We start from the raw sequence: 19402 nt of genomic DNA, 5'->3' as shown, positions 1-19402 counted from the left end.
CCCCAAATACGTCTAATTTTCTTAACCATCATGCAACACTTCCCCATGACTGTCTCATGGGACCTGGGTTGCCCAGACTCCATCACGTTACAAGGTCTGCACTGGTTGTTTCCTGTGGCTTCGGAGGACTCTGGGAACACCAAACAGCTGCATTAAGTAGAAAGGACCATAATTTACTCCTTGATTTAGCCAAACTGGCTTACATCATCTATTCTCCCTTCCTTTGGAATTTCCACCCACCTTACAGATAAATAAAAAACAAGAGTTAACAACCTCAAGTGATGGTCTGTTGTTTTGAGTGTTTCAAAATAAAGTAACTCACATTCTCGAAACCTCTTCTCAAAAGGAGCAAAAAAGCTATTATAAAAAATAAAAAAGAACAACAAATGTAGAAATATAATAAAAGAGGCCCTGCGCACAGGCTCACATTCCCCAAGTAGCCTTGTGACACGTGGCTCTCCACCTGTATTCCCAAGACGCCTGAGCCACCTTCACCCCTAAAGATCCCTTTACATTTTCCTCCTACCGATTTCATATTTTCTAAGTTTTATTTACCAAACTATGTTATGTGTAATAATAACACTCCCATTTTATAGTCATCAAAGACATATTTGCAGCCACAGTACCAGATTCAGATGATCAAACTTCCTTGAAGAAAGCAAAGGTACTTGGGATTTTAGCCCTTAGTATGTATCACCGCATATCGAGGCTGTATCTTCTGGCTTTCTAAGAACTTCAAGCACCTACACTCTCTTCCTGGGTCCAGGGGAACAGAGGTCCCCCAGGCTCAGAACCACTGATTTCTGCAAAGTAGGTAGGTAGCCATGTCCAAGGAAAATAACAAAAAGTAAACCCCTACAACAAAACTTGGTGTTGTTAAGAACACAAAGTCTCTGAAAGCAAAGATGAGCCAGGAGCCGACAGCTCTGTGAAGCAGGATGCTGTTAGAGAATCCCCATGACGCAGACACAGAGCGTCAGAATCCCAGGACGACCCGAAAAGGTTCTGTGGAAACAAGTTTCCACTTTGGTCCCGTAAAAAAGGGGGCGACTTGACACAAAGGCATCATTCTCTACCACATTTCTCAGGAAGAGATGAATTTCACAAATTAATCTATTAACTGGAACCAAAAGCAAGTAAACAGAACTTCATCAATGCTGAGACAGTCTTCTTGCCCTTCTACAGCTCTTTTAAAAACAGAATATATACTGCTGCCCAAATCACAGAAAGGGAAAAGCAAACTATTTTCTTTTCCCAGCACTAAATGCCTATGTTTTCATTTCTTTTTCTAAAAAAAAATTTTTTTAACGTTTACTTTTGAGAGAGAGAGAGAGAGAGAGCGCGCGTACGAGTATGAGCAGGGGAGGGGCAGAGAGAGAGGGAGACAGAATCAGAAGCAGGCTCCAGGCTCTGAGCTGTCAGCACAGAGCCCATCACGGGGCTGGAACTCACGAACCAGAAGATCATGATCTGAGCCCAAGTTGGCACTTAACTGACTGAGCCACCCAGGCGCCCCACTACGTTTTCATTTCAAATAACCGTCCCCTCAAAGTTCTGTAATCATTGGCCCTGAGACAAATATAATCAAGATGACAAAACCCAACTTCACAAATATAAATTCAAAACCTAGAACTCAGGACTGAAAAACAAATAAACCTAGTTCAAAATATATAGGCAACACAGCTCATAATTCTGCAGGTCAGCATCAGACAGTAACCAAACACCCGCTGCTATTTAACCTGCCGTTAATAATGAGGCCGTCTGCCCTCTCAGGTGTCTACCCTCATCTCGAACAAACCAGTTTTTAAGGCCATTATTTCAAGAGATAGAGCTTGTTACACAACTTAGAAACTTCACCTGTGTTCTCAACTGGAAGGCTAGAATTTGGATAATCCTCTCTCATTTCAACATCACCTGCAAGATTTACACCTTTACCTAAAATCTCCTACTGACACTCAGCGACATAGAATACGACAGCAGAAAAGCCACCAGTCTACCTGGCCCCAAAGTAGCGCAGGCGCTGCGCCTACCTGTGCACGGCCCATGTCTGCTATTGTGTTATGTGTTTAACCAGCATTACTCTGTTTAGTTCTTAAAATAACCCTGTGCAGTAGACACTATTATCATCCTCCCATTTCACCTTAAGGCATGTGCGGCAGACGTAGGCGGCAGAGCGGTGCCCCTTCACCATCACACTACACGCTTCCTTAACTTGAATGGAGATATAAATGTAGGATATTCTGAAAGGAAAACATACTCAGCCATGAAAAGTCTTGTTATCCATATGGATGTGTAAATTCATAGTACAGGGAGACCTACCCACATGGTGGAAAGTTCCGTTTAGAGGTAGGAAGTCCCTCCCCTTCCAAAAAAAAAAAAGAAAAAGAAATACCTTTCATACTTAATACATAAATTAGGGAAAGCAGCACATTCTTTAATTAGCAAACAAAGGCTTCATGAAATCCTGGAGCTTTTCACACGATGGAAGAAAGGGGGCAGAGCAAGGAAGCGAGAGACAGACATCCCGGTCTCCTTTCTGTTTCAAAAGCAGGTAGGAGACAGACTGTACGGGCCTAATCAAGTGGCGGAAACAGGACAGGTCTCGGAAGACATGCAGCTGCCAAGGTCCTGCAGAAGCTCTCTGAGTGACGGGATTTGTGTTTGAGAGGCAGGAAGCATCAGGCAGGGGTCTCAGAATGCGGCATCGCCGCGGAGAGGCCGGCCACCCTGCCAGTCGGTCCAACTTCAAAATGTCAGCCACCTTCCTCGGCGACCTTAACCCACACCCCGCTCTGTGGGCCTGCTCGTCCTTTCCACCTGCCACCGAGGGCCTCAGGCCGTTTACAGAGCCCATGCCCAAGGCCTCACACCACCGCCCCGAGGCCACTCCTGCTGAACTAGACTCAACTGACTCCAGCTGAGCCCTGTTTCCTGTGGTAGTCCTGCTTCTGCCAGCAGAAGCTTCTGGAAACAACATGAGGTCTCTTCCTCTCAGGTTGTTGTTTACTGAGGGAGATGCACCTGTAAGAGTCCAGAAGCTACTGGACTTTAATCACACTTTAATCAGTAAAGGATTAAAAGGAAGAGCATAACTACCAGAGGGCAGTGGTGCTCCATACAGGCTACTATATGGGGAGCATTTTACCAGGTATCAATTGAGGAAAGGACACAGGAACTGCTATAAACTTGTTTGTATTTACCGCACTATAAATAGCTTTTTCCTTATCTCACTGCGTCAGTTATCCAATATTAGTGATGGTGATTCTCACGCTACTTTCAGAGAAAGTACTGAAAACAGAGAAATAAAGGAATTGGCCGTCAGCTAATTTACCCATCCAACAGCTTGTTCACATCCCTTACGATTTTACTTAGAAAATTTTGTGCAATGTCCTCTTTGCTGCCAAATCAGAATGACACGTAAGTGGTTTAAAGTTTAATGCTCTTGTCTTTTTTGTTGTTGTTAAATGTTTTATTTATTTCTGAAAGGAAGAGAGAGACAGCATGAGCAGGGGAGGGGCAGAGAGAGAGGGAGACATAGAATCTGAAACAGGCTCCAGGCTCTGAGCTGCCAGCACAGAGCCCGATGCGGGGCTCGAACCCACAAACTGCGAGATCATAACCTGAGCCAAAGTCCGACGTTTAACCAACTGAGCCACCCAGGCGCCCCATCTTTCTTATTATCTCTTTCTGAGCAATTTACCCTTAAAGTTACGCAGAATACATTTTATGACCGTGATTTTTGACTAGGACGGATTTTGGGGCATTTGGCAACAATATCTGGAGTCATTTTGCTTGTCACAACTGGGGTACGGAGTGCTGACAAGGGGGGAGGGGGTGGGCAGGCCAGGGAAGCCACCTGTAGACACAATGTACAAGTCACAACCCCCTCAAAAGAGGAAAAAGAAAAAAATACTTCAAAAAATGTCCTATTACTCTTTCCTAAATGCTCTTTTCTTTTTTTAAAACAAACAGAAACAAAGCAAGCACACGCTAAATGTTAAAATTCTAGAATTACACACATTCCACCGCCAGGGAACAAGGAGCAGTTGCAAGTAGACTTTTAGCACCAATTAGCCCTGACACTATGCTGCAGCTTACACGCCTGGGGCTGGGTGAAAGGGACAGATTAGATCTGCCTCCCCACTATAAATCACTCCAAAGCAGGGCACTATTTTATCTTCTGGCACGACACCAAATGACGCTTTAGGAGTAAAATATCTTATTAATAAATATCAGCTTCAACTCTTTTCAAAAGTTTAAAAACTTTTTTCTGCAAAAGTCCTCTGATGTAAACTGTGATCCGGCTAAGACCAGGCCTCTATTTTCATTTTCCCCTCCAACTAAGTAAAAACGCCCAGCACTACACGTTCTCTTTTGTCGGGCGGGGGGGAGACAAAGGAGAGGAAGTGCTGCTTTCAGATTTAGGATTCAAACTCCGCACAGAGACAAAAGCAAATCCAGAGGTAGCAAAGAAAAACCTCTTAGAATTTGCAGCAAAACTTATAACCTGATGCAAAGGATCTTATCAAAGAGATGTTTTCCTTTGTTAGGCGAAGTTATTTTACAACTTCCAAAGCTAAGGATCAGGTCCCAGCGGCAGCTGGCACCACCCTATCCTTCCTTCTGCATCAAAGCCTCTCGCAGGCCGCGGGGCCGGCTTCCTAGTTGCAGAGTCCAGCACCATCTCGCTGTAAAGGCCTCACTGGACGCGGTTAACAATCCCGGCCTCCTTCCTGGGGAACAGGGTGGGCGCGATGGTGGGGGTGGGCCTAGGGGGCCCGGGGACAGCGGTGCGGACCACACCCCACCTCTGAACTAGGCTCCTCTCTCGCGGAACCCCACCGTCCTCAGGATGGGAGGTATCCAGCCGGCCTCTACTGGGAGTCCGCTCCCGGTCTCTGATGGGGACCCCGTTTTTGCAAACTCCCAAAGGGATCCCTCACAAGCCTTCCGCAGCTGCGCCCTCCCCTAGGAAAACAGCGGCAGCCGACCTCGCTGCCCGCTCAGGGCCAAGGGGTGGTCTCCCCCGCACCCGCCCAGGGGGGCGGCTTCTGCGCGAGGTGGGCACGCCGCTCGCCCGGCCGCGACGCGCCCCGAACGCTCGCACGTGCGCACGCGCCGGGCTGCGGGCTCCGCGGGCGCGCTCCCAGGTGCGCGGGGCTGGGTGCGTCGGCTCCGCTGACTGGGTTCAGGGGCGCTCCCAGGTGGGGAACGCACAGGTGCGCACACAGGTGTGCAGGGCCGGGGCGCACGCGCGGGCGAGCACACGCCACACTGCCGCCGCGCTGCGAACGGCACACGGGTCGCCGCACGGACCCCCCAAGCCCCAGGCGGCGTCACGCCTCACCGACTCACCTCCTCCAAAAACTTGGTCAGATCGTACACCTTGTGGTGCAGGATCAACCAGGTGCTCTTGCTGTGGTTGTGCTTCTGGATCTCTTCCAGGGTGTAGTACTTGACCGTCTGGTCCGACTGCTCGGCCATTTCGGAACGCGGTGGGCCTCAGGCCGTGCACACACCAGCCGAGCCGGGCGGAGCGGAGCGCGCGTCTCAGCGAGCCGGGCCCGGGACATTCCCGGAGCCCCGGCCCGGCGCCCAGAGCTGGGCGGCCCGCGCTGCGGAGGAGGCGGGGGCGCACGGCCCCCGGTGACTGGACAGAATTCCTGTCACTCAAAGGGCCCGCCCTCGGCCGACACCCTCCGCCAACCCGAGCGCGCCCCCGCCCAGCGCGCGGGAGGTGACTGGCTGCGGAAGGTGCCCTTCCGGAACACGGTGGCTGGAGCGTGCGGAGGGCGTGGCCAGCTGAGGCGGGCCTCGCGGCGGGGCGGGGCTTCTCTTGCGTCCGCGCAGAAGGCAGCCGGGCAAGGGGCAAACCGCGCGGCACGGAGAACGGCGCGTCCCAGGTGCGGGCTCGTGCGCTGGCCGTTCGGGGAGGGTTCGCTGGGGCCAACGCACAGGCCATCCTGTGTATGGCCGCGACTTCGCAGTCAGATCAGCTCAGCCAGCCCCGGCTGTCACTTTGGAACAAAGCCTCCCCGCAGCGAGTCTGTTAACTATTAAACTGTTAACCCGCCTCGGGGACATCAAAACGCGCAGCGCCATCGCTTAGCTTCAGTGAAACCGTGCTGCCCACAACCGTCACTGTAATTTTGCTTGACGCTCCCCGCTCCCCAGGCTTGCCCCCTTCTCACAGGGGGAAAAAAGAACACCAGGGAAATTACTTGTTCTGTATAACGCAAAAACGTCCCAATTATTCCTAAAGCCCTGAAGCACTTCTCCACTTAAGTAAGGTTGGCGAGTATCTGCGTTAATGCCCTGTCTTGTCTCAACAGTGTATCGTTTACGTAAATCCTAAAGAATCCATAGCACTTGGGATGGACTCTGGAATACCAACTCCTTAGCTGATCACTCCTAGGGAGGTTTACAAACGTCTGATTAAAAAAAGGGAGGGGAAGTGAAATCCCAGCATGTTACAAGTCATCAGACATTAAGGCCCTTTTCAGCACTGATAGGTAGTTCATTCCAAAAAGACCTACACAAGTTACACAGGCTGGTCATCGTTCTAGGGACTCAACACAGCTCTTCCGCATTAGAGCCTCCTAAATGTGAGTTCCCTTCCCCCCTCCTTACCTCCTCCATAGGAATGCATGGCCCTGGAGAAGGAAACACTTTTCCAAATATCCCTTAGTCTTTACATATGACAGAATACATTGGATTTCAAATATCCAACCAGCCTTGCATCCCTGGAATAAACCCCACGTGTTTATTGCTAAATCTTATTTTGTTAAGGAGGTTTTGAATACGTTTATGGGAGATACTGGTGTGTAGTTTTCTTTCATGCATTATATTTGTCTGGTTTGAGTATCAGAGTAATAGTGGCTTCTTAGAATGAGTGATTCCCTTTTATCCATTTTTCTGGAACAGATTGTGTAGAATTGGTCTTATTGTTCTCTAAAAGTTTGGTAGAATTCTCCAGTGAAACCATATGGGCTTGCAAATTTCTTTTTTAGGAGATTTTAATTCATGAATTTAATTTCCATAACAGTTCCAGAACTATTCAAATTATGTTTCAGACTGGGCGCCTTGTGGTAGTTGATACTTTTTGAGGAACTGATCCATTTCCCTACATTGTCAAATCTATGTGTGCTGTTGTTTGTAATAGTCCCTTATTATCTTTTTAATGTCTGCAGGGTTTATATTGATACCCTGTTTAATTCCTGATAATAGTAATTGGTGACTCCTCTCATTTTTTGTTGTTGTCAGCCTTACTAGAGGTTTGTCTGTCTTGCTGATCTTTTTAAAGAGCCAGCTTTTTGTCTCTATTTTTCAAAATTTCATTAATTTCTGTTTTTAGTTCCTTCTGCTTACTTTGTGTTTATTTGTCTTTTTTTTTCCCCTAGTTGCTCCAGGGCAAGAGTTTATATTATTGATCTGAGACTTTCTCTTTCCAAATGTATACATTTAGTTTTATACCTTTCCTATACACTTTAAAAATAGTAAACCAGATTATAGTAACAGATGCAGTTCTCAGAACTGCTGAATCTTCCCATGACTTCTAACAGAGCAATGAGCCTCTTGAGGTCATGGCTACGTCTATAATGCAACATCGGTACTGTGCCAGGTTTCAGTCCCAGTTTCAACTCCAGAAGTGGGTTAAAAATAAAACTTCAGCTGTAGTGATCTGGATCCTGCCCCTGGTTAAGTGACTTATCAGATGCATAGCTATTCAGTTGATCCATGAGCTAGTCGGTTAACTATTTAGAGCCACTGCTTATAAGATGCTTAGCACAAGGTTTGGCACAGAGAAATGACTCAATAAATTTTAGCTAGTGCTATGATTATTGTTCAGCAGGACTTCCTTATTCTAAAACACAGGTATGAGGAAACATCTTATCTGGCAGGTACTCCAAAGTGAAGTAAATCTAGGCAAATTGGCAAACAAACCTGAGGAATTAAAGGAACACAAATATTCACAAACTCCTCCTGACTTCCCCTCCAGCAAAGACGTTTTTATGAACCTTTACAAAACCCAAATCCACTCCAAAGTTCCTCAGGTAAAAATATAACATAAAAAGCAGTCAGTCTTCTTCCACTATGAGGCAAAAATAAGCAATCCTGATTATATTTTTTATTCATTTTCTAATTATTTCTGTCACTCATGCATAAGACGTGCTTGAATAGCCTTCTTCTACCTGTTGATAATTACATTTCCCATTATGTAGGTATAACCATAGAGAGCTGGTTCTGTCAAACAAATGGGCACTTCAGCAAAGATAGAATCCCAAAACAAATACAGTATCTAAACATATAATTTGCATTATGTCTAGGTCTTTTTTTTCTTCAAATTTTATTTAAATTTTAGTTAACATATAGTGTAATATTGTTTTTAGGAGAATTTAGTGATTCATTTTACCTAAAACACCCAGTTCTCATCACAACCAGTAGCCTCCTTAATGCCCATCATCCAATTCGCCCACCCCCAACCCACTTCCCTTCATCAACCCTCAGGTTGTTCTCTATAGTACAGAGACTCATAATGGTGTGTTTCCCTCTTTTTTCCCCCTTTCCCATATGTTCATCTGTTTTGTTTCTTAAATTCCACATATGAGTTAAATCATACGATTTTTGTATTTCTCTTTTTGACTTAGCACAATACATTCTAGCTCTGTCCACTTTGTTGCAAGTGACAAGATTTCATTCCTTTTGATGGCTGAGTAATATTCCATTGTGCATAACCTCTTATCCATTCATCAGTCAATGGACATTTGGGCTCTTTCCATAGTTTGACTATTGTTGACATGCTGTTATAAACACTGGGGTACATGTTACCCTTTGAATCTGTATTTTTGTATCCTTTGGGTAAATACCTAGTAATGCAATTGCTGGGTCATAGGGTAGTTCTACCTTTAACTTTTGGAGGGACTTCCATACTGTTTTCCAGATTGGCTTCACCAGTTTGCATTCCCACCAGCAGTACAAGAGGGTTCCTCTTTCTCCTGCATCCTCGCCAACACTTGTTTCTTGTGTTGTTAATTTTAACCATTCTGACAGGTGTGAGGTGGTATCTCATCTTGACATGGATTTGTACTTCCCTGATTGTGAGTGATATTGACATTCTTTTCATATGTCTGGTTAGCCATCTAGATGTCTTCTTTGGAAAAATGTCTACTCGTCTTCTGCCCATTTCTTAACTGGATTATTTGGTTTTTTTGGATGTTGAGTTTAATAAATTCCTTATAGGGTTTGGATAGTAATCCTTTATCAGATGTGCCATTTGCAAATATCTTCTCCCATTCTATATACTGCCTTTTAGTCTTGTTGATTGTTTCTTTCACTGTGCAGAAGCTTTTTATCTTGAAGTCCCAATAGTTCATTTTTGCTTTTGTTACCCTTGCGTCCAGTGATGTGGTTAGTAAGAAGTTGCTACAGCCAAGGTCAAAGAGGTTCCTGCCTCTGTTCTACTATATGTTAATAGTTTCCTGTCTCACATTTAGGTCTTTCACCCATTTTGAATTTATTATTTTTGTGTATGGTATGAGGAAGTGGTCCAGTTTTCCCAGCACCACTTGCTGAAGAGACAGTCTTTTTTTCTTTTGGATATTCTTCTCTGCTTTGTTGAAGATTAGTTGCTCCTATAGTTATGGGTCCATTTCTGGGTTTTCTATTCTGTTCTATTACTCTATAGAATATATTCCTTGTAGGGCTGGTTTAGAGGTCACAAATTCCTTTAGCTTTTTTTTTTGTTTGTCTGGAAAACTATCCAGGTCTTTTAAATACTGTATTAGCATAATTTAACTTTTTTCTTCAAAAAATATCTAAATCTCTAATATGTATAGACTACTTGGTTGATTTCTAAAATAATTTCCTATATATTAGCAATAATATCCAAAATTTTCTAAATTTTGTATGTTTTTATTCATTTTCAAATAAAGCACATATGGTTTGAAGTTGTTTTTATCCATGTATATTTATAACACCAATGTTAATTGAGAATCTCTGATCCACTGGATTGTAGAAGCAGAAGTGAAAAGTAGAGAGCAATGGGTATTATTTGACCACAAATCTCCTACAAATGTCTGAAGCCGATTGCACAGATAGGGAAGTTTTTCTTACTGACTTCAAACAATGACAAGTTAACTAGATGCCAGCTATCTTATTGTAAATACATTCTTAGGTACATTTTCCTTATAAATACATCTTTAGGAGCGGGCAAATAACGAGAGTTAATATTTTATTGTAGAACGTGGCTGCAGTATTAAATTTATTTTTTGAAATCTCTTTTTGTCTCTAGCACAAGTAAATAGAACAAGACTAAGATGGTATAGACCAGGAAAATTCCAGATATCCTATTTAACGTTGTAAAGGGTTTAGGGCTCCAGACAGTTCTATGAAATACAGTTGCCGCTGTATTCCCAAGTCAGAAGCTTGGAAATCATCCAGGTCATCCACAAAACTGATTCTATCACTGCATCCCAGAGACTTTTCCTCCTAAACATCTAATGAGTGCTCTTCTCTTTTATTCCTAGTACCATTCTGCCAGATCTGCCTTTCATGATTACTTGCCTATCTGCTTACCATTACTTAACAGGTTCTTCTACCTTCTAGTCTCCAATTCCTCAGGCCCATATTCCATAGAACAATGAGTCTAAAATTAAAATCTGATCATATCACTTCTTGCCTAAGACTTTCCAATGTCTTCCAATAACTAAAGTTCCAATTCCTTACCAGAGCATCCAAAATCATTCAAAATCTGCCTCTCTCCAGCTTTATCATTTGTCATTTCCACCTCAAACCTACAGCCTAGCAACAGTGAGCTCCTTTTAGATCCCTGGAGATCCAGCATCCTTTGCTCACTTCCATACCTTTGCTCAAGACCCCTTCTCTGCCAGAGTACCCTCCTTACCCTTTGGGACTCAGCCCAAGAGTCACCAATGGAGGAGGCATGTGCTGACCACACTTCCCCCTCCCACTAGCCCCCCTCAGTATTCCCTGACTCTCTGATCACCTCCACCCACACTCGCTAAGTCATCATCCTACACATGTGTCTTTCTCACTGGGCCGAGTTCCTTAAGGGAAGGGACAGTGGTCGTAGCTGTGTCCCCAGCGCAGCGCCCAGCACTTCATATGTGCTCCACAAACTTTTCTGAGCGAATATGGGTATGAATGTGATAGAGAAGGTGGCATGTAAGAACCTGGAAATATAGTTTTATTATAACCATACAGAAAAATGTGAACTAACATATTCATCTGTCACTAGCCAGAGAACTAGCCAAGTTTTCTAAGTTTTCCTGAGACATCTACTAAAGGTAAAATTGTTTTCTTTCTTTCCCAGCCTAGGAAACAGAGAAAGACAGTCTAAATGCAGCAGCAGCATGAAAACAGTTAAAATGAACAGTGTGCACACCTAGGACCTACCCAAACTGGTATGCATCCACGTAAGTGTACAAGTAATGTGAATGACGGAGAGGGCAGTGGAGTTCTTGCAAGCTGGAAGAAACAGTTACCTACCTGAACAAAAATATCATTTAGGACTTCTACGGTTGATGCTAGAAGGAAGTAAATCTTAGTTTCTAGGTATCCTTCTCTCCCTGATTCTTTCCCTGATTACAGTATCGCTCCCTGCCACCTGCTGTCGCCCTACTTTCCTCCTGGGCACTGTGGCCGAAGTATGGATAAATAGCTCTCTCTTTGCTTTCTTACAGCAGGGCCAGAATATTCAAATGAACTTTGCTAAAGGAAGCAAAAAAATGTAATTTTCCACCATGTACAATGATCCTAGAGCCTGATATAGTCTATTCATGTTTAATAAGTGAAGCAGCAATGTAAATTCAGTAAGTTCATCAAATTCTCAAATCTCCTTAAGTGATTATGAGGTGCACACCCAGTAAGAACCCTTTTAAGGGACCCATCATTCTGAGTCACAGACGCTCTCCGTATGTTTGAGGATAGCTGATTATGCTCTACCCATAAACACAATCTTAGACATCCAAACTCTTCAAATTCCAGGCAGAGGTGTGTGGTAAACACAGCCTCAACCATCACCTGGGGCTTATCATCATATGCCAGCTTTCTGACTAAAGATCTGACTCTTCCCCATGTAATTTTTCTTAGAAGTGACTTCATTTCCTGGGGTGACTGGGTGGCTGAGTTGTTTGAGTGTCCGACTTTGGCTCAGCTCATGATCTCACAGTTTGTGAGTTCAAGCCCTGCACTGAGCTCTGTGCTGACAGCTCAGAGCCTAGAGCCTGTTTCAGGTTCTGTGTGTCCCTCTCTCTGCTCCTCCCTCTATCTCTCTCTCAAAATTAAATAAACATAAAAAATCGTTTTTTAAAAAAGAAATGACTTCATTTTCATGTGGTACTCACCTAACCAAAAAAAAAAAAAAAGCCTAATTTTTGTATGTCCAGACAGTTTAAACATGATTTAATACAATGCAATACAATACAACAACCTTAATCTTCATAAAAGAGATACATTCAGTCAAGCTGGAGGGTGGAATCTGGAAGAGGATTCTTTCCCATCTTGAATGCCTATGAGTGATAAACAGAAACATATGTAACTTATATACCTGGTAAATTAGCCTGTCCACAAGCTTGTCATCAAAATGTATCCTGTCAGTAAAGTTTTCCCCTGGATAAAAATTCTGGCTGGTCCTATGACATTTTGTGCTTTTTTATGAATCAAAAATTATGATGTAATGTTTAATGTAAGTGGATGTATATATATGTTTTGAAATATAATACTATAAAGGAGCACCAGTGAACCCTTCACTCAACTTGGGAACTACAGTTCTTCCCATATCCCATCCTTCTGTCACCCAAAAATCATTATTAGCCTGAATTATGTTTATCATTTCCTTGCTTGTGAAAAAAATGCACATATATCAACAAAAAATTCATTGTTCAGCTTCCTTTTTAAGCCTATTTATTTTGAAAGAGACAGAGATAGCATGAGTGGGGGTGGAGGGGCATAGAGAGAGGGAGAGAGAATACCAAGCTGGCTCCTCTGTGCTGTCAGTGCAGAGCCCGACATGGGGGGTTGAACTCATGAAACCATGAGATCATGACCCGAGCCAAAACGGAGTCAGACCCTTAACAGACTGAGCCACCCAGGTGCCTCCATTATTTGGCTTTTCTTGAGGAACTACTGAGCTTTACAAAAATGGGATTATAATGTATGTAGTCTTCTAGGACTTTTTTTCTTAATAAGAATGCTCTTCACAACATTCTTCATAATAATCCCAAACTGGCGGCAATCTAATTGCCCATGTAACCTCAGAAAGGATAAATTGCAGTATATACACACAATGGAACACTATCCAGTTATGAAAATAAGATAATGGTATCCTCAACAATATGGATCTCATGGACATAATGTTTATAAGAGAAGCTAGATGTAAAAGAAGGCATGTTTTATGCTTCCATTAGAAATGTTCAAAACTAGCAAGATTAACTTACAATTTTAGCAGTTGGGACAGTGATTACTTCTGGAGGAAGTGGTTAAGTGGCTGGGAGAGGGCACGAAGGGGAATGTTGAAGATGCATGCAGGTAATGTTCTATTTTTAGATATGACTGGCGGGTAACAAGGAAGGTCATTTTCAAAAAGCCATAAAACTGCTTATGAGTTACTCATATTTTGGGAGATTTATCCATGTTTTCACAAAAAGCAATGTTTCATTTTAATGGTATAGAACTGGATATTTTATACTTGGATATTTGGTGATTTCAAATATTTTTAATTCTGCTGTGTTAAAATTGTTGAAGGCAGAGGCCATAATTTCAATAGCAGAGATATTAAGAACAGGAAATGTTGACAGATGTGCTTTTCAGAATGAGGAACACTAGGTTTATCTTTATTTGAATAGATAAAAAAGGCTAGTGAAGACATTCATTTATTGTAAGATTTAAGCTGAATCTATGTTTATTTTTGGCATTGTCTTAATGCAGTTTTTTTTTTTCCTATGTGTATATCCCAGGTAGGTTAAAGAGCTTTTCTGTAATCTTCAACGGTTTAAAAATTCCAATGATTGCTGACATAGAACCAGAGTATAACAGTTTAGGACAAAAAGTTTATTTGTTGGAATGTTTGTTTCAGAATATTTTATTTTGTTCACTTAATGTTGCAAACTACATTTGTCATAGGGGGCTGATTTTGCTCATCAATCTTGTGATAATTAATCACTGACTGTGATCTCCCAGTTGATTATAAGTCACCAAACAAATATTGAGCACTCTCTTACTGAATTAGGAGTATACCTAAAAAGACTCCTCTTTGCCAAAGTTTATTCTGCAAATACAAAATAAGTGAATTACTTCAGTAGATCAGACATCAAACACAAAACAAAATCTCATCCTTTCACGATACAACTTCTGGAACTGGTAAGATGGGAGGTTGAAAAGTGGCTCTTCACTTGATAAAAATATCCTGGTATTCCCACATAGGTGGTTCCTCCTCATCTCCAGGAACTTCTATTGGAGTCCGCCAGGATTCAGGGTGAGGACTTCCTCTCTTCCAACACTCTCTGGGCAATCTGGTCTTGTGGTTTTACTTTTGTTAATAAAACAAACTTTTTATAATTTTTTAAAAAAATTTATATGATTTTTAAATAAAGATAACTTGCCATTTTTTAAAAAAAATAACTTTTTTAATGTTTATTTTTGAGAGAGAGAGCAGGGGAAGGGGCAGAGAGAGGGAGATACAGAATCTGAAGCAGGCTCTCGGCTCTGAGCCGTCAGCAGCTGGGGGGGAGCCTGGAACCTACAAAGGCGAGATCCTGACCTGAGCCGAAGTCAGATGCTTAACAGACTGAGCCACCCAGGTGGCCCTCCTGGTTTTAAATACCACGTATTACATACACATCTTTCCCCAGTCCTCCTCCCCCTTCTCCAGGTCAACAGGTTGGAAACGGTACTCCTCCTGATCCTTAACCCCAAACTTGCTCCCCGCATGGTCTTCCCCTTCTCAGTTAATGGCATTAGTACAAAAACCTTGGAGTTATGCTTGACCCCTCTCCCCCAGACCCCACGTAGTACCATGTCCAAAGCGTATTAGATTTAGCATCGACTCTCTTGGGGCGCCTGGATGGCACAGTCGGTTCAGTGTGGGACTCCTGATTTCCACTCAGGTCATGATCTCAGGGTTTGTGAGTTCAAGCCCCACCAGCAGGCCATGAGCACTGACAGCTGGAACCCTTCGGGACTATGTCCCTCTCTTTCCCTGCCCCTCCCCCCGCTGATTCTGTCTCTTTCTCTGTCTCTCTCACTCTCTCAAAATAAACTTAAGGGGCGCCTGGGTGGCTTAGTCGGTTGAGCGTCCGACTTTCACTTAGGTCATGATCTCGCGGTTCGTGGGTTCGAGCCCCGCGTCGGGCTCTGTGCTGACTGCCAGCTCGGAGCCTGGAGCCTGTTTCAGTCTGTGACTCCCTCTCTCTCTGACCCTCCCCTGCTCACGCGCTCTCTCTCTCTCTCCCCTAGAAATAAATAAAACATTAAAAAAAAAAAAAAAGAATTAGGTATAACTTCACAACCCAATCCCATCTCATCAGCCGCCTCCTGAATCACTGCCATGCCTCCTGCCTGCTCTCCTCGTTGTCCGTGTCCCCCGCTCTGAGCACAGCGGCCCGTGTACGTCTTACAACATGCACGGCCGAGCCCCTGATGCCCTGTCCCCTTCAACCAATCCAGCCCCACTGCGGCCCCGCTTACCTCCTGCCTCTTCTCTCTGGGGCAGCCTTCTCCCATGACATCCCAGTAGCCGCCCGCTCCCGTCGCCTTCCTGTCCCACTCCCATGCCACCTTGTCCATGCGCCTGCTGGCGTCTGTCACGGCCTCTCCTGCCCTCCCTGTCTTCCCGCCCCGCCTCATGTTCTCCAATGCCCCATCAGCACCGACCGCACGCGCCCCTTGCTCGTTTCTCCCACTTCCTGTCCCTCAACCCCCAAGGAACCTGGGAGGGCCACGACGCCACGGAAGGCTGCTTGCTGAATGCTCCATCACTGACCCCTAGAAAAGCTCCAGGCACACAGCAGGCGCTTAATAAATACGTGTCAAACGACTGAGAGTCATCCCTGCGGTGCCTGCGCCCCGCTGCCTCCCTGGCCCGCGGCAGAACGTTCCAGGGGAAGCCAGTGCGTCCCCCGCGGGCCTTGCAGGCAGCGCAAAGGGCACACTTGCCTCTGTGAGTCCTGAAAGCCAGCCAGCGCGGGGCGTCGCCGCGCTCCCCTGCGGCCGCACGCGTCCTCCAGGGCCTCAGGGCCTGGTAACCCGCTGGCGCCCACCCCAGCTCTTCTCTCGGGGAACGGCAGGGGCTCAGGGCGCCAGCGCCAGCGGCGTGGCCGGAAGAGCTGGGGCGCCGCGGCCAGCACCGTGCTACAAGGTGCGGGCTGCAGGCGTGCCGGGAGCACGTGACACAGGGCGCGGAGGGCGGGCGCGTGCGCATGCGGGGGCGCGCGGGGCACGCCGGGAGTCTGTGGCGCGCGGCGCACGCTGGGAGCAGCGCTGGCGGGCTGAGGCGAGAGAGCAAGGGAGGCGGCAGAGGGGCACCCACCTTTCTCCCTGGAAGGCGAACCCGAGCGGACCAGGAGGCTTCTGGGTGAGGGAGCCAGGCAGGGAGCGGGCAGGCCGCTGCAGGCCCCGCCGCCCGTCCCACCGCTTCCTCACCACCGCGGGAAGGGAGAAGCTCCTGCTCCTGCCTCAGGACGCGGTGGCTTCGAAGGCGTTGCTCTCACAGGCTTTGAAAGCGGGCCCCCGGACCTGGTTACCCGCCAGGAAGCGGTCCAAGGCGGGGGAGGGGGGAGGGGCAGGGGGGCCGGAGGGACCGGGGGGGGACCCCTGGGGGGGGACCCCCGAAGGGGACCCCAAGCCGGCGCCCGGAGCAGCGCGGGCCGAGCTCGTGGGGCAGCTGTGACGGCGGAGCAGGGTGGGCCGGGCCCCAGGTGCCAGTCTTCGGGGCACGGTGTTTGCCGGCTTAGTCACGGAGTCCGCGCTTAGACAGTCACGGAGTCCGCGCCTAGACCGCGTGTTTCAGCTGAGTGCAGACCATGGCCACGGCTCCACCGCGTTCCGTTACCTCCCGGCCGCTGTTTGGCCCGCGGGCCGCCCAGACCGCGGCCCCGGGCCCGGGCATTTCGGCTGCGATCCAGGGAGAGAAGCAGCTCTCGTCTGCGAGTTTCCCGGGTCTCGAACCGGAAAACCGGATGCTGGCCGCGCCTGAGCAGAGCAGTGGGTTCGTTCGCACGCAGTTTTCTGGCGGGTGTTTGAAGACAGAAGAGGAGGGGACTGCTGGGGTGGGGGTGGGGGTGGGGGTGGGCAGAGAAGGGGACGGAGGGCCTGAAGCCCACGGCCGGCAGCAGAGCCCCCTGCGGACCTGGGACCCCGGAGCCTGAGGTCGTGGCCCGAGTGGGAACCAAGAGGCAGACGCCGCGCTGGCCGAGCGCCCCGGGCGCCCCGTCTGCCGGGAGACGTGTGAAGGAAGGACGACAGTCATTTTAGTGGGAAATATGTTTTAGGAATAAAACTAGCAAATCGCAAACTTTCGCCTATGTCTGTCAGAACTTTTTAAAAATATGCACCACCGAGATGGCGCTTGGGTGACTTGGCCCCGTCCGTTAAGTGTCAGACTCTTGATTTTAGCTCAGGTCGTGATCTCAGTTCATGGTTCAAGCCCCGTGTAGGGCTCTGTGCTGACCGCACTGAGGCTGCTTGGGATTGTCTCTCTGTCTCTTTTTCTCTCTCTATAATGAATAAAATAAGCATTTTAAAATATGTACAACTGTACTTCTGGGCCGGAGCCGTAATTAATTCTTTGCTTCATGTTTTGCCTCATTCACTTTTGATACCCTTTATTAAAATGCTTCAGAGGAAGTGAATTTTAGGCAAAATCGTGAAGTAGGTTGTCTTTGCCTTGAAACTTCATACTTTTTAAAGAAAACTTTTAATAACAGTCAACACGAAAAATAGAGCAGAAAAGCAGAAGAAATATTTTTTTATTTTTAATGATGTCAGAAAAATGTTGTTTAGGTCATTAGCACCTTGTGTGGATTGGCTTCTCTTAATGCCTCTAAGAGTATTTCCAAATTTGAAAGAACCAAGTGCTTCCCTAGGATGAAAATTCCAAACGCTCTGGTTCTTGTCGTGTGGGAGCCGGAAGGGCCAGCAGTTCGTTGGCGTACCACAAGGGCATCCGTTTGCTGAGATCACCCTTAAGGCTGCTTATACTCCAGATTCCTGGACTGATACGTGATTGTTTTTCATCTTAAAGGGAGAAAATAGCTGATGTTTAAAGTCTGGAGTATTAGAGTCAGTTACCTTCCTGTATGTGTGCACAGTTGAAAAGTTAAGTTTAAATCGGCTACTTTTTTTTTTTTTTTTTAAATATTTTATTCATTGCTAGGAGAGAGAGAGAGAGAGACAGCGTGAGCAGCGGAGGGTCAGAGAGAGAGGGAGTCACAGACCGAAAGGCTCCAGGCTCCGAGCTGGCAGTCAGCACAGAGCCCGACGCGGGGCTCGAACCCACAAACCGCGAGATCATGACCTAAGCGAAAGTCGGACGCTTAACCGACTAAGCCACCCAGGCGCCCCTAAATCGGCTACTTTAACCTTTCAGATTTCTCTAATACATTAAACTTCAGAGGCATGCCCTATGAATTATCAACTACAAAAATGTCCCAAATAGAAATTTTAAAGCCAAGTAATTTTGGAAAAAGGAAACTAAATAACAATTTATAGGTCTTAGTAAATATTTCTTCTCATGGAAAAAGTATGTTTTACCTTGAAGTGCTTTATAGAGATAACCTGAAACGAAATGAGACTTGTCATAGGAAACTTTTTTTTTTTCGTGAAAACAAATGGAAACTTAAGAGTAGGCAGGAACGGGGGCGCCTGCGTGGCTCAGTCAGTTAAGCAGCTGACTTCAGCTCAGGTTTGATCTAACAGTTGTAGAGTTCCAGCCCCGCACTAGGCTCTGTGCTGACAGCTCAGAGCCTGGAGTCTGTTTTGGGTTCTGTGTCTCCCTCTTTCTGCCCACCCCCACTCATGCTCTCGCTCATGCTCTGTCTTTCAAAAATGAATCACTGTTTTTTTTAAAAAAAGAATAGGAACATTAGAGAAGTTTATTAAATAAACGTAATGTGATAGAAATACGTCTAGTATCTAGATCAGAGTAGGCTTTTTTTTTTTTTCTGACAGAGAGAGAGAGAGAGAGAAGCAGCATGAGCAGAGGAGGGTCAGAGAGAGAGACACAGAATCTGAAGCAGCTCCAGGCTCTGAGCTGTCAGCACAGAGCCCGACGCGGGGCTCGAACCCACCAACCGTGAGATCATGACCTGAGCCGAAGTCGGACACTTAACCAACTGAGCCACCCAGGCGCCCCCAGAGTAGGCATTTAAATAGTAGCTGGTTTTCA

At 46.1% G+C, this 19402-nt stretch overlaps 1 protein-coding gene across 1 annotated transcript in view; it reads right to left on the bottom strand.

Moving 5' to 3' along the window:
* LOC120234525 (cytochrome b5) overlaps nt 1–5607 on the bottom strand; it is a 37513-nt gene extending 31906 nt beyond the window's left edge. The window contains exon 1 of the mRNA XM_039236416.1: nt 5356–5607. Within this exon, the coding sequence (XP_039092347.1) occupies nt 5356–5484 (129 nt within the window). The 5' untranslated portion in view covers nt 5485–5607. The remainder of the gene's footprint in view (nt 1–5355) is intronic.
* Between the last annotated feature and the right edge of the window lie 13795 nt (nt 5608–19402).

This window comes from Hyaena hyaena, unplaced genomic scaffold (assembly GCF_003009895.1).
Source record: "Hyaena hyaena isolate Hyena2069 unplaced genomic scaffold, ASM300989v1 scaffold_110, whole genome shotgun sequence".
NCBI classification, from domain to species: Eukaryota; Metazoa; Chordata; class Mammalia; order Carnivora; family Hyaenidae; genus Hyaena; species Hyaena hyaena.
Note: the sequence above shows the minus strand (reverse complement) of the source record. Positions and strands in the feature narration are given on the sequence as shown.